At 48.9% G+C, this 13351-nt stretch overlaps 1 protein-coding gene across 1 annotated transcript in view; it reads right to left on the reverse strand.

The window, feature by feature from the left end:
* The window catches only part of LOC139269144 (podocin-like), a 95532-nt gene that overhangs the window by 72838 nt on the left and 9343 nt on the right, over nucleotides 1-13351 (reverse strand). Inside the window, exons 2-3 of the mRNA XM_070888245.1 lie at nucleotides 845-952; nucleotides 426-494 (exon numbers count right to left, since the gene is read on the reverse strand). Of these exons, the coding sequence (XP_070744346.1) occupies nucleotides 426-494; nucleotides 845-952 (177 nt within the window). The remainder of the gene's footprint in view (nucleotides 1-425; nucleotides 495-844; nucleotides 953-13351) is intronic.

Here is a 13351-nt window from a genome sequence, read left to right on the forward strand (position 1 = left end):
TGCAATGCACTGTGTAGGAATGCTACATCCTAAGGACCTACTGAATTATGCGCACCTAACCAATTTTAAACTAGTTCAATCTAATCCATGGGTTTCTTAATACTTGCTTTTGGATGTGGGCGCCATTGGGAGTTATTGCCTATCCCTGGTTGCCCTGAGAAAGTGGTAGTGGGCCTTTTTCTTGCAACACTGCAACCCTTGTGGTGATGATACTCCCACAATAATGATACACAAGGCAAAATTCCTATACACCGAAACTGAGGTTCTGGCTGATAATTCATTGAGTGATTTTTTCTCTTTTAAAAACCAGTATCATCAAGGCAAAATGCCTATACTTCATCTGGTTTAGAAATAAAAGGTGCTGTAATATGATTGACAGCAACATGCCACCAACCTAATGTGTCACTGAGAGTACAGTCACCTACCTGGCCCCCTAGCTCTCCCGGGTAGCAGTCGTCCCAGTCTGAATATCACCGCACGCTCGTACTCTTGGACTATCTGCATGACAAAAGAAAAGATGATTATCACACTAGTGATTATTAGTTACTGGCATACAATCCAGCTATTTCCTGCTGAGCAAGTTACAAGATTTCCACAATATTTTTAGATACTGACTACTTTGCTAATGTTTTCTACTTTTATGTTACTTCTCTCTGGGATGGTGATGTTTCTTTTATGTGCAGCCATTATAGGTGAATGCACCCAACCCAATGAAGGATACCACCTATACTTAAACACACGGCCTGCTAGTTGAGAGTCAAGTACTAAAGCCCTAGAGATACCGTATACACACTGAACCAATTCTCCCCAAAATGCAGTTTATAGCCCTTTGATAGCAATGTACTTGCCTTAACACAGAACCAGACCGATACTGGGAATGAGAGGAGAACCAGCAGCAAAGAGAGGAATGTGAGAATACACTCGCAGATCCCTGGACTTTGGTGCTTGATACCTAATTAAAAAGAGCAGACAGGCATATTAGATTAATTTCGCTACAGTTTGTTTCTATTAAAGTGAAACTATACCCAGCTTAAACATCATCCACGAGCTTTCGACCAGGTTTCCTGTATTATGCTCTACTTGTCCTACCCCCCCACCACCCTGCAATTTTGTTCTCTCAGAAGGCCGACTTCAACAGGATGAGACAGAGGCCTAAAAATTCAATATAGCCAAAGAATGGGTGGTATCCTTAGAATTAGTGCCAGGTGCTAATGCTTTAGTTTGCGCACAAAATTCATTCTCACTGCTCAAAGAAATGATTGGAGCGCTAATTCAAGCCTTAAAGCCCAAACTCATTGGCATTACATTCAGAGGGTGGACCAATATCAGGTGCAGTCTAATCGCAAGTCATCATTGCCGCAGGCCTTTTCCAGTTCTTAAAGGGGAGGTTCATTGATGCTGCAGATCCTAATTTTCAGCATTGCTGGCTGTGCAGCTGCCTCAGCAAACAGCAGCGGGTCAAGAGAAGGAGCAGCTGTACTAATGGCAGATCCATGCCCCAGGGAGAGCCCGCAGATTCTGCAATCAAGCATTGGAGGCATTGGTGTTCGCTGTGGAGAGATGGGAAGCAGTGCTCTACCTGGCAAGTGGCAGTTGGCCCTCCGCACCATGTGGAGGGAGGTAGCACAGCACGTCTCAGGCAGCACTGTGGTCCCCAGGACCCACACACAGTGCAGGAAGAAATTTAACAGCCTCACTCGTGTGGTCAGGGTGAGTGAATGCTTCAACAAATACTGCATACCACCATCTCAACCACCGTCTTCACACACTGCCCAAAGCACCACACCCCCAGCACTTACCTACCAACACCAACACTCACATCTCACACCTTGTACACAATGACAGCTATTCAACTATGGCAGGCACATCACCCAAATACATTGCACCACACTCACTCACACAGTTTCCTTTCTCTTGCAGGCCAAAGTGGATCACAAGAGGGAGCAGGAGCGTGCAGACGGGGGACAAGCCAACACCCAACCACTGTCTGCGTTGGAGAATCGAATGCTGCAGATCATTGGGCGGCAGGTGGTGGGCGCATAGCCACCAGTGATGTTGACCCCCTTGGGGACAACAACGGTATGTTCATCCCTACTCCTTCTTCTCACATCCCACTTCCCCCTCAGCCCACAAGCATTTCACACTTTCCAGCTAATCATGCTGTATGCATGCATTTGTCCCTTCCTGTCCCCTCCCCTCACCTTAACTCTTATGCCTTTATGCTTTCAGATAATGAGCAGGCACCTGAGCAGCCTGTCCCTGAGGGCATTGCAGAGAGGGGGAGTGGGAGAAGAGGAGGAGGAAGAACACACCGTGTCACTGCATGTCTCACCCACAGGCAGCAGCTCAGATACTGGCACTAGGCATTCTTTAGAGGCAAGTATAGTAGAGGGATCTGCACAGTGTGAGGCACCAGGGATGAGTGGGCTGCAGCAAGGCCAGGGGGAAAGGGTAGCCCAGGGGCCAGCTCCTCTAAGGGCGAGTTCGCGCACGAGTTCTGCTACACAGTACTCAGATGAGGGCCTCGATGGGGAGGTGTTGAGAAGAAGGGTGATGGGCATGCACGTGGAGATGATAGATGCAATGGGGACCCCGGAGCCTCTCGGCAATAAAAAGGAGCGTGGAGGAGTCCACCTCCAATATTGCACAAGGCTCTGTGCACCATGGAGCCCATCATTTCCAGTCTGCAAAGGATGGCAGACTCCCAGAGAGACCGTGGTGACCCAGATCTGATGTCACTTGTGATGGGCGATCTGGCAGCTTGCATTGCAACACAGGTGGGTGTGACATCTTAGTGGCTTAATGCAGTCTATGCTTGGTGGCATCCAATCTCAGACTGCTCTCATGCAGTCTCAGCTTGATGTTACACAAGCTCTGACTGTTGCCAGCATGGCTGGGTCTACCATCATCGATTGAGGCTTTCACGGTGTTGCAGCAGACCAGCAATCTGTGCTCCAACAGATTGCGAGGGATGCTGAGGTGCTGCCCCACGGGAGTGGCAGTGCATCAGTGGAACAGGAAACTGCTGCCCTCTCTCAGGATGAAGGCATTCGTGCTCCCACCACTGCTCTTGTCGCTGCCTGTCATCCAGCCAGCCGAGACTGCTGCTGCCCTTGCTGAGGTGGTTCAGTCTACAGCTGGGCCTTCTAGGCCCAGAGCTGGTCAAGGGCATCCTGCAAGGCAATCTGATGTCTCCTGCACAGACACTCAGTGGCCCTGTTACAGTCACTGGGCCAACACTTCGTAAGAGCACTAGAATAGGCAAAGGCACACTAATGAGAGGCACTAAGGGATTGCAGAAGGATCAATAGTTAATATTTTTGGTGTTAATTAATTCAGTTTGGAATCTTTTGTGGTATGCCTCATTTCAGCTTTGCATTGTGATATGACCTGCGACAGGGATGGAGTGATGTGGATGAGGTGAGCAATGGGGATCTGGGGTTTAATTTATTGGAATCACAGTCTGATAAGGCAATCACAGAACTCCCTTCTGGAAGGCCGATTGAGTGGCTGCCTCCACCCTCAGTCCTTTGAGGGTGGAGGCAGCCACCTCGTCTTCCTCTTCCTCCTTGTCCTCCTTCTCTTCCTCTTCCTCCTCCTGAGGTGGTCCTACAATCCCTGGTGGCAAGGGCTGGGCCCTCATGATGGCCTAGTTGTGGAGCATGCAGCAGACCACCATGAAATGGGACACCCGCTCGCCAATCAGGGTAGCAGAACCATTGCTTGAGCACCCCGATGGTCTGCTCGATGATGTTCCTGGCCGCAACATGGCTGTCATTATATGAGTGCTGGGCAGGAGTGTTGGGGTTGGGGAGGGGAGTCATGAGTCAGGTGGAGAGTGGATACCCCTTGTGTAGTGTCCCTGCACCTTACTACAAACTCACACGAGGCATGGATATATCAGACACGGTCACTCTGTGATCTTCACCTTTATTGCCAGGACCAAGGAGTGTTGACCCTGGGTGGGACCTCACCTTTTATACCTAGAAACCCAGGTGAGGAGTGTCTCCTGCATGTTCACCCCTGTGGTCAGGGTGTGCATTTCTAGGGTACAGGTACAGTGTACATGAGTTACAAGATGTCATTGCAAGATGGTTAAATACATGACATCTCCTCCCCCCTTAAGTCTTTTTGTTTCAGAGGTTAAGTCTGTCAGGTGGTCGACGCTCTCTCGTGGAGCGCCACAGTTGTGGCTCTGGTGGCTGAGCCTCGGCACGCGTCTCTGTCACTTGAGGTGATTCTGGCCTGTCCGATCTGGCCGCAGGGACTGTGCATGCTGAGGGCTGTCTTTGTTGCTCGTCCACTGGCAGTGATGTGGGTGCCATAGCATGCTCTTCTTCAGGTTCCTCTGTGTCTATGCTGAACCTTTTCTTTACTTGGTCCAAGTGTTTGCGGCATATCTGCCCATTGTTTAGTCGGACCACCATGACTCTATTCCCTTCTTTGCCAATTATGGTGCCCTCAAGCCATTTGGGTCCCAAAGCATGGTTAAGAACAAATACCGGGTCATCTATTTCTATACCTCCCCCTTGAGTTTTGGTCATGGAGTTCGGTTTGGGACTGGCGCTTGCCCTCAACAATGTCTGCCAGGGCTGGATGAATGAGGGACAGCCATGTCTTGAGCGTGCATTTCATGAGGAGTTCCACTGGCGGGACTCCTGTGAGCGAGTGCGGGCGGGACCTGTAGGCCAGCAGGAGGCGCGATAGGCGGTACTGAAGGGAGGGTCCTTGGATGCATAGCATGCCTTGTTTTATGACTTGGACCGCCCGTTCCGCCTGGTCATTGGAGGCCGGCTTGAACGGCGCTGTCCGGACGTGCTTGATACCATTGCCCGACATAAACTCCTGGAATTCATGGCTGGTGAAACATGGGCCATTGTCACTGACCAGGATGTCCGGCAATCCGTGGGTCGCGAAAAACGTACGCAGACTCCACGGTGATGGATGTCGTGCACGAGTTCAATATGATGCACTCGATCCACTTCGAGTATGCATCAACAACGATCAGGAACAATTCCCCCATGAACGGGCCCGCATAGTCCCTGTGAATACATGACCATGGCCTGGTGGGCCAGGGCCACGGGCTGAGTGGGGCCTCCCTGGGGGCATTGCCCAGCTGGGCACACGTCGTGCACCTGCGAACCCAGTGTTCCAGGTCTGAGTCAATCCCTGGCCACCACACGTGACCGGGCAATGGCCTTCATTAACACGATGCCAAGGTGCTCACTGTGGAGTTCCCTGATGAACGCTTCCCTTCCTTTCTGGGGCATGACTTCCCGGCTGCCCCATAGCAGGCAGTCGGCTTGGATGGTGAGCTCATCTATCCATCTCTGAAACGGTCTGACTTCCTCGGGCCACGCCCTGTGTGCGGGCGCCCAATCCCCAGTCAGGACACATTTCTTTATCATGGATAGGAGGGGGTCCCTGTTGGTCCAGAGTTTGATCTGGCGGGCTGTGATGGGCATGACCATCTCGGCGCTCTGCTCCCTCGGTGGTGGCCAGTGGGAGCCTGCTGAGCGCGTCAGTGCAATTTTCGGTGCCTGGCTGGTGCCGTATGGTGTAGTCATACGCAGCCAGCGTGAGGGCCCAGTGCTGTATGCGAGCTGACGCATTGGCGTTGACAGCCTTGCTGTCGGACAACAAAGATGTTAATGGCTTGTGGTCCGTCTCTGGCTCGAACTGTCTACCAAAAAGGTACTGGTGCATCTTTTTCATACTGTAAACACAAACAAGTGTTTCCTTTTTGACCATGCCGTATCCACGCTCTGCCTGGGAGAGCGACCTGGAGGCGTAAGACACCAATTGGAGTCGGCCATCATCATTAACCTGCTGCAACAGACACCCAATCCCGTAGGATGACGCATCGCATGTTAAGACCAGTTTTTTTATAAGGGTCATACAAAGTCAACAGTTTGTTGGAACACAGCAGGTTCCTCGCCTTATTGAAAGCCCGTTCTTGACAGTCCCCCCAAAACCATTCACAACCTTTACGCAGGAGCATGTGTAATGGCTCCAGCAATGTGCTTAAGTTCGGCAGAAAGTTCCCAAAATAGTTCAAAAGTCCCAGGAATGATCGCAACTCCGATGTGTTGCCGGGCCTGGGCGCCTGGCGGATCTCCTCTGTTTTTGATTCAGTGGGCCGGATCCCGTCTGCGGCAACCCTCCTGCCCAAAACTTTGACCTCTGGGGCCAAAAACACACACTTGGCCTTTTTCAGCCGCAAGCCTACCTGATCCAATCGGCGTAGCACCTTCCCCAGGTTGCGGAGGTGTTCTTCGGTGTCTTGACCCATCATGAGAATGTCGTCTTGGAATACAATCATTCCAGGAATGGATTTGAGCAAGCTTTCCATGTTTCTCTGAAAGATGGCTGCTGCCGAACGAATGCCAAACGGACACCTGTTGTAGACAAATAATCTCTTGTGCGTCGTGATGGTGGTCAGAAGCTTGGATTTTTCAGCCAGTTCCTGAGTCATGTAGGCCGAAGTGAGGTCCAGCTTCGTGAACAGCTTGCCACCTGCCAGCGTGGCAAAAAGGTCCTCCGCTCTCGGGAGTGGGTATTGGTCTTGCAGCGACACTCGGTTGATGGTGACTTTGTAGTCGCCACAAATCCTAACCGAGCTATCTGCTTTGAGGACGGGAACGATGGGACTTGCCCAGTCGCTGAATTCAATGACCGAAATTATGCCCTCTGTGAGCAGCCTGTCCAGTTCACATTCAATTTTCTCACGCATCACATACGGCACCGATCTGGCTTTGTGGTGCACTGGTCTGGCGTCCGGAGTGATGTGTATCACTACTTTAGTGCCCTTGAACGTTCCAACACCAGGTTGAAATAGTGACGCAAATTTTTGCAGGACCTGTGAGCATGGATGAAATGACGTGCACATCCCCCATTTCCAATTCATCTCAGCTAGCCAACTCCTCCACAAGAGCGCGGGGCCATTTCCTGGAACAATCCAGAGTGGCACCCGGTTCTGTGATCCATTATGTGTTACCACCAAGTTTGCACTGCCCAGCACTGGGATGATCTCTTTGGTCTACGTCCGTAGCTGTGTCTCAATGTGTTTCAGTTTGGGCCTGCTAGCTCTATGTGGCCATAGTCTCTCAAATTGTTGGGCGCTCATGAGTGACTGGCTAGCTCCCGTATCCAGCTCCAAGTGCACCGGGATGCCATTCAGTAAGACTTTCATCATCATGGGTGGGGTTTTAGTGTATGAGCTGTGGACGTCCACCACATGAACCCGCTGAACTTCAGCATCTATGGCTTTACCCCAGGCCTCATCCTGCATTGCAGACCCCTTGTCTGGTTCCTCTGTCTCGCAGATAAGCCTCGCTACTGCCTTTTTGCACATCCTGGCCAAATGTCCACTGACATTACAAATCCTACAGGTATATTGATGGAACCTGCAGCTTTTCACAGTGTGTCTACCCCCGCACCTCCAGCATGAGCTGAGATTGAGATTGCTGTTAACAAAAGGACTATTACCAGGCATTCCTCTCTGATTGCCCATTTGGCTGTTTCTAAGCACTCTGATGGTGGGTGTTAATGATCCCATCGCGGGACGCATTGTTCCTTGAGATGGCGTGAATTGCTGATCCACTTTCCATTGTCCTTGTTGCAGGCCCACCCTAGAGCCTGTTGCTGCCTGGGCGGTTTCAAAATGCCCTTGCCTGCCTGTGGGGTCCTAAGCCGCGTTCACCATGTTAACTCCCTGGTCCGCCACCACGTTTGGACCAGGGCTGCGCGCGTAAATTAGCTTGGTCTTCTCTTCCCCTGCCATAAAGGTCTGAGCTATCAATGCCGCCCCTTCTAAAGTCAAGCCCTTAGTCTTTATGAGCTTCCTAAAAATGCCGGCATGATTAATGCCCTCGATGAAAAAGTCCCTTAACATCTCCCCCCTACAGGCATCGGAGAACTTAGAGACTGTGGTCAGTGTGTGCATTTCTAGGGTACAGGTACAGTGTACATGAGTTACAGTTACATAACTATGTCATTGCAAGATGGTTAAATACATGACACCTTGTCTCCGAGCAGCCAGCTGTGAGCTTGACGTGGTGGCTGGAAGAGTGCTGGTACAGGATGAAGGCATCGTGGCTGCTGCCAGGATAACGGGCATTCGCATAAAGGATTCACTGCATGTGGTTGCATACCAACTGCACAGTAACTGAATGGTAGCCTTTGCTGTTACAGAAGATATTAGGATTGTTATGTGGTGCCCGCAAAGCCACATGGGGAATCCCGCTATCCTGGCAAAGCCACATCCACGCTCGTCCTGCTTCTCTCTGGTGATGGGGAAGGAAATGTAGTTCCCACATTACAACAGTGTCTGCATTGTACATTCATTGGCTGTAATGCGCTTTGAGACTTCCAGTGGTCGTGAAAGGCGCTATATAAATGCAAGTCTTTCTTTATTTCTTCTCCTACTGTAGAGAGCCTCTGTGACCTCCCAGTTGCAGCAATGGACAGCGAACTGCGAGATGTTAGCTACGTCTCCTGTTGCAGACTGGAAGAATCTGCTGGCGAATAAATTGAGGGCAACGGTGACCTTAACTGCTACTGAGAGAGCCGTGGTCGCCCTGATCTGAGGCTACAGGTCTGGCTGCAGGAGATGGCAGAGTTCTGTGACCATGTCCTTGGTGAAGTGGAGCCTTCGAATACACTGCTCCTCGCTTACATGGAGGTAGGAGAAGTGCTCTCGGAAGACCCTCGGAGGGTAAGGCGTCCTGTTGAGAGCCCTGATGGCCCTCCTCCTCACTCTGGCCACATGTTCCTGCCTTTCCCGCTGCCTCTGCTCCCTCCGCCGTAGGTCCCGGAGGACCAGATCGACTGCCAGTACAGCCCCCAGTAATGTAGCCAAGTGTAGCGGTTTGATTTTTTAAAAGTATAAATGTAACTACTTTTTGGTATCCACAACACTCCTGATACAAAATAACCTTTAAATTACTGAATTAAACTGTTGCACAATGTCAACTGATAAGCAATGAAACTCCCTTAACTTAAACAATTGCAATTCATTGCTCATGATCCCTTTAAATAACGTCCCTGGAGCTGGCTTCTGACTGCTTTGCCCCAGCACTCCCTGTCGCTGTTTGGTCGAGCTGCTAAAGTAGGTGGCGACAATCAATTTCACAGATCGGGCAGCCAGTGACCGTTGCATGCTCATTGATGTCACGATCTGCCTGGCATTAAAGTACCCGGCGGTATCTCGTATCGGCGGCGCAACAGGGGGGACCAGATTTGCCGTGCGTCGCTGGATTCGCCTCGTCCCGGCGCTACTGCAACTCCGGTGTTAGCACCAGCTGCTGGCACTAATGGGAGGTGCTAAGGAACTGAATTTTTCCCTCCAGAGACTATCCACAGTAAACTGGGCAAATCTGTTAATGGGTAAAATGACAGAAAATCAGTGGGAGCTGTTCAAAACAGAATACAGAACCAGATAATACCCCTAAGGGGCAAGAACTCTAATTGCCAAAAAAACACTAAAGAGGTAAGAGACAGCATAAAACTAAAGGAAAAAGCATACAGGAATGCAAAAATAGCACAGATCCTGGTGACTGGGTGACATCCAAAGAACAGCAAAGGGTGACAAAACAGATAGTTTTAGCTACAAAAAGGGAGTATGACAAGAAATTTGCAAGGAATATCAAAATCAACACAAAACAACTTTTACAATTATATGAGGAAAAAGAGGGTGGTTAAGCGCAATATGAGTCCCTTAAAAACTGATAACGATGATATTATAAATGAAAATAAGGAAATGACGAACATGTTAAATAATTACTCTGTGTTAGTATTTACAGTAGAGGAAGAGGATAGCATGCCGGATATCCCAAGGAAACTAATATTGATTCAGGGATGGGACTCACCAAAATTAAAATGAGCAAATTAACAGCAATGAAGAAAATAAAGGGACAAAACCCCAGAACCAGATGATTTGCCTCCTAGGATTTTAAAAGAAGTAGATGAGAACATTGAAGTTGCACTAACTATAATCTTCCAGTTCTCTCGATTCAGGAACCATTCATTTAGATTTGAAAATTGCACATCACTCCACTATTTAAGAAAGGTGAGAGAGGGTAACGAGGGAATGACAGTTATCCTAACATTTGTTGTCGGGAAATTACTGTAGTCTATAGTTAAGGATAGAGTGACTAAACATCTTGAATATTTTCAGCTGCTCAGCGAGAGCCAACATGGATTGGTAAAAGGTAGGTCATGTTTGATGTACCTGATTGAATTATTTGAAGCAGTGATGAAAGTTGCGGACAGGGGAATGACTACGGACGTTATTTATATGGACTTCCAAAAGGCATTTAACAAAGTCCCTCATAAGCGATTGTTAGTTAAAGTTGAAGTTCATGGAATTGAGAGCAAATTATTCACCTGGTTAGAAGATTGGCTTAGCGGCAGGAGACAGAAAATAAGGATAATGGGCATGTACTCTAATTGGCAGGATGTGACTAGTGGCATCTCACAGGGATCTTGGGGTCTCAACTATTCACTGTATTTATTAATGACTTAGATGGCAGTCTAGAGAGCCACTGATCCAAGTTTGCCGATGACTCAAAGATAAGCGGCATTGTAAGCAATCTAGATGGAAGCATAACATTATAAAGAGCTATTAATAGATTAAGTGAATGGGCAAAACTGTGGCAAATGAATTTCAGTATAGGCCAGTGTGAGGACATTCACTTTGGAGCTAATAAGGATAGATCAGAGTATTTTCTAAATGGTGAAAAGCTAGAAACAGTGGAGGTCAAAAGAGACTTGGGGTCCATGTACATAGATCATTAAAATGTCATGGATGGGTTCAAAAAATAATGAAAAATGCTAATGGAATGCTGGCCTTTATATCTAGAGGACTAGAATTCAAAGGAGTAGAGGTAATGCCAGAGCTATACAAAGCTCTGGTTAGACTACACCTGGAATACTATGAGCTGTTCTGAGTTTTGAGATGAGGTGACATGAACGTGACTGCCCTTGACATCAAGGCAGCATTTGACTGAGTGTGGCATCAAGGAGCCCGAGTAAATCTGAAGTCAATGGTAATCATGGGGAAAACTTTCCACCGGCTAGAGTCATACCTAGCACAAAGGAAGATGGTTGTGATGCTTGGAGGGAAAACATCACAGCCCCAGGATATCACTGCAGGAGTTCCTCAGGACAGTGTCCTAGGCCCAACCACCTTCAGCTACTTCATCAATAACCTTCCCTCCATCATAAGGTCAGAAGAACATAAGGGATGTTCGCTGATGACTGCATAGTGTCAGTGCCATTCGCAACTCCTCAGATAATGGAGCAGTCCATTCCCGCATGCAACAAGACTTGGATGACATTCAGGCTTGGGCTGATAACTGGCAAGTAACATTTGCACCACAAAAGTGCTTGGCAATGACTATCTCCAACAAGCGAGAGTCTAACCACCATCACTTGACATTCAACAGCATTACCATTGCTGAATCCCCCACCATCAACTTCCTGGGGGTCACCATTGGCCAGAAGCTTAACTGGACCAGCCACATAAATACTGCGCCTACAAGAGCAGGTCAGATGCTGGGTATTCTGAGGCGAGTGTCTCACCTTCTGACTCCAAAAAGCCTTTCCACCATCTACAAAGCACAAGTCAGGAATGTGATGAAATTCTCTCCACTTACCTGGATGACAACACCAACACCAGCGCCAACAACACTCAAGGAGCTTGACACAATCTAGAACAAAGCAGCCTGCTTGATTGGTGTCATGTATGTACATTCTGTTTGTAGCCACCACATGGTGCTGCTCAGGTATAAAAGGCCAGCCATTTTGAGAGTTCAGGCACTTTGGGCCTAAATAAAGCAGAGCAAGGTTGTACCTTGCTTAGTTAAACAGTACTCAGTTTGAACCTTTATTGCATACATAACGTTTGGCGACGAGAATATAAGAACCTTTGTTTGCAAAATGAGCATGATTGGATTTTTAGAGCGATTTGTGGAGGGAGAAGATTGGGCAGACTTTGAGAACCGTTTGAACCAGTATTTTGTGGCCAACAAAATGAAGGGGGTCGACGATGCAGATCGGCATCTGGCCGTGTTCCTCACTGTGTGCGGTTCAAAGATCTATGGTCTGATAAAGAATCTACTCATGCCTAGTGATCCAACAGAAAAAACTTATGAGGCGTTGTGTACATTGGTACAGGAGCACCTCAAGCCAGACGATGGCATCATCATCTCGAGATACAAGTTTTATACACACGTTCGATCGGAGGGCCAGAGCGTGGTGGAATTCGTTGCCGACCTGAGGCGTCTAGCGGGACCGTGCAAGTTCGGGGGGTGTTGGCAGACATGCTGCGGGACTTTGTTATCGGTATCAACCACGAGGTGATCCTGTGCACAATTCTGGCGGTGGAAGAGTTGGATTTAAAAAGGGCCATCCAGATCACTCAATCGTGTATGACAACGGACAGGAGTCTAAAGCAAACAGCGGTGAAGAACCAAACCGAGGCAAGTACTGTAAATGTGATTGATTCGGCGTTCGGCAGAGCGGCAATGGCAGGGCCTATCCGGCTGCGTTCACAAAACCTATGGCTGCCCAAAGTCTGCCAATGGGAATGTATCCGACTTCTCCATGTTGGCGTTGTGGGGGAAATCATCGGCACCAGCAGTGCCGATTTAAGCAATATAGTTGCAAAGGCTGTCTGAGAGTGGGGCATCTCCAGCACAAGTGTCCGCAGATGAGCAAGCGAGCTGCGACACACCACGTGGAGGATAAGAGTCAGACTAGCCCGGATCCGGATATGCAATCCGAGATGCCAGAGGAGGAAGTGTATTTACTGTACTCCTTCATAACCAAGAGTAAACCAATTTTGATTAATGTGAAGATTAATGGGATACCGGTATCGATGGAACTGGACACAGGGGCGAGTCAATCGATCATGAACGAGAGGGCATTTTATAAGCTGTGGGATATTAAGGCCCAGGCTGAGCTCTGTTAACGCCAAGCTGCGAATGTACACCAAAGAACTAATAAAGGTGAGTGGCAGTGCACAAATTAATGTGTCATATAACGATACGGTTCACGAGTTACCGCTGTAGATTGTTCCAGGCAATGGCCCAACACTGCTCGGCAGGAGCTGGTTGGAGAAAATCAGATGCGACTGGAACGATGTAAAGGCGTTGTCCTTGGAGGAATATACATGTGCCCAAGTATTGAGCAAGTTCCCCTAGCTGTTCGAACCGGGTATCAGCAACTTCACGGGAGCCAAGGTGCAGATCCACGTGGACTCCGATGAAAGACCCGTCCATCATAAAGCTCGGGCAGTGCCGTATATGATGAGGGAGAAGGTCGAAATTGAATTGGACAGATTCCAGCG

This window comes from Pristiophorus japonicus, chromosome 8 (assembly GCF_044704955.1).
Source record: "Pristiophorus japonicus isolate sPriJap1 chromosome 8, sPriJap1.hap1, whole genome shotgun sequence".
In the NCBI taxonomy this organism is placed as follows: domain Eukaryota; kingdom Metazoa; phylum Chordata; class Chondrichthyes; family Pristiophoridae; genus Pristiophorus; species Pristiophorus japonicus.